Genomic DNA, 825 nt, shown 5'->3' on the forward strand with positions numbered 1-825 from the left:
GGGCGAGTCCTGCAGTAAGGTAGGCAACCGTAAGAGAGGGCCAGAGAAAAGGATGCGCAGAGAGAGGGGGCGCGCACCGGGTAGGCAGAAGACACAGTCGGATGAGGAGGATTCGCATAGACGAGGCGTAACAACGGCGAAGGAGGTCGCCGCTTCTGTGGAGAAGCAGAGGCTGGGTGGAGGCGAAGGTGAATGGCAAAGTAGCGACGAGCGAAGTTACCTGTGGCACGAGCCGAACTAGAGGCAACGCGGCGGAGTCTTGGGAACGAGGTAGAGAATATGAATGGTAGGTAAGAGAGTCGGCATGAGGCTGGAGGCTTACGTTTTCTGCTGTCGATGACTGCATTAGGTTATTTTCGTACTCTGCATGGCCACACGGTCACATGGCCACACAGCCACATGGCCACACAGCCACATGGCCACACAGCCACACGGCCACACAGCCACACGGCCACATGGCCACATGGCCACATGGCCACATGGCCACGTGGCCACATGGCCACATGGCCACATGGCCACATGGCCACATGGACATGGGCAATCCTATAGGGCGGGGGCCCCCTGGGCGCTCCATGCTGGTGCACCGCCCAAAAAGGGAAGGGGGCACAGTGTAAGCGTAGGTGTCATCGTGGAAGGAAGCTGGGGACCAGGACTGCAGGTGGGTAGCTCAAGCAGATGTGGGAGCCAGCTCCTCATCCCAGCCACCTGCTTCTATATCATCAGAGCCTAGTATAGTACAAGCACCTCAGAAACCCAAAAGCAATGATCCACGCCTCAAGCTCTCGGGCAAAGGCATCCATGGGTTTTGCCCTTGCAGCTCCAATC

The 825-nt window shown here is 58.2% G+C and overlaps 1 protein-coding gene across 1 annotated transcript in view; it reads left to right on the plus strand.

Annotated features, from left to right (window-relative positions):
• The window catches only part of VOLCADRAFT_34254 (uncharacterized protein), a gene marked incomplete at both ends in the record, with an annotated part of 2,443 nt that extends 1,911 nt beyond the window's left edge, over positions 1-532 (plus strand). The window contains one exon of the mRNA XM_002958367.1: positions 396-532. Within this exon, the coding sequence (XP_002958413.1) occupies positions 396-532 (137 nt within the window). The remainder of the gene's footprint in view (positions 1-395) is intronic.
• Between the last annotated feature and the right edge of the window lie 293 nt (positions 533-825).

The sequence above is a fragment of the Volvox carteri genome (genome assembly GCF_000143455.1).
Source record: "Volvox carteri f. nagariensis unplaced genomic scaffold VOLCAscaffold_93, whole genome shotgun sequence".
Classification (NCBI taxonomy): domain Eukaryota; kingdom Viridiplantae; phylum Chlorophyta; class Chlorophyceae; order Chlamydomonadales; family Volvocaceae; genus Volvox; species Volvox carteri.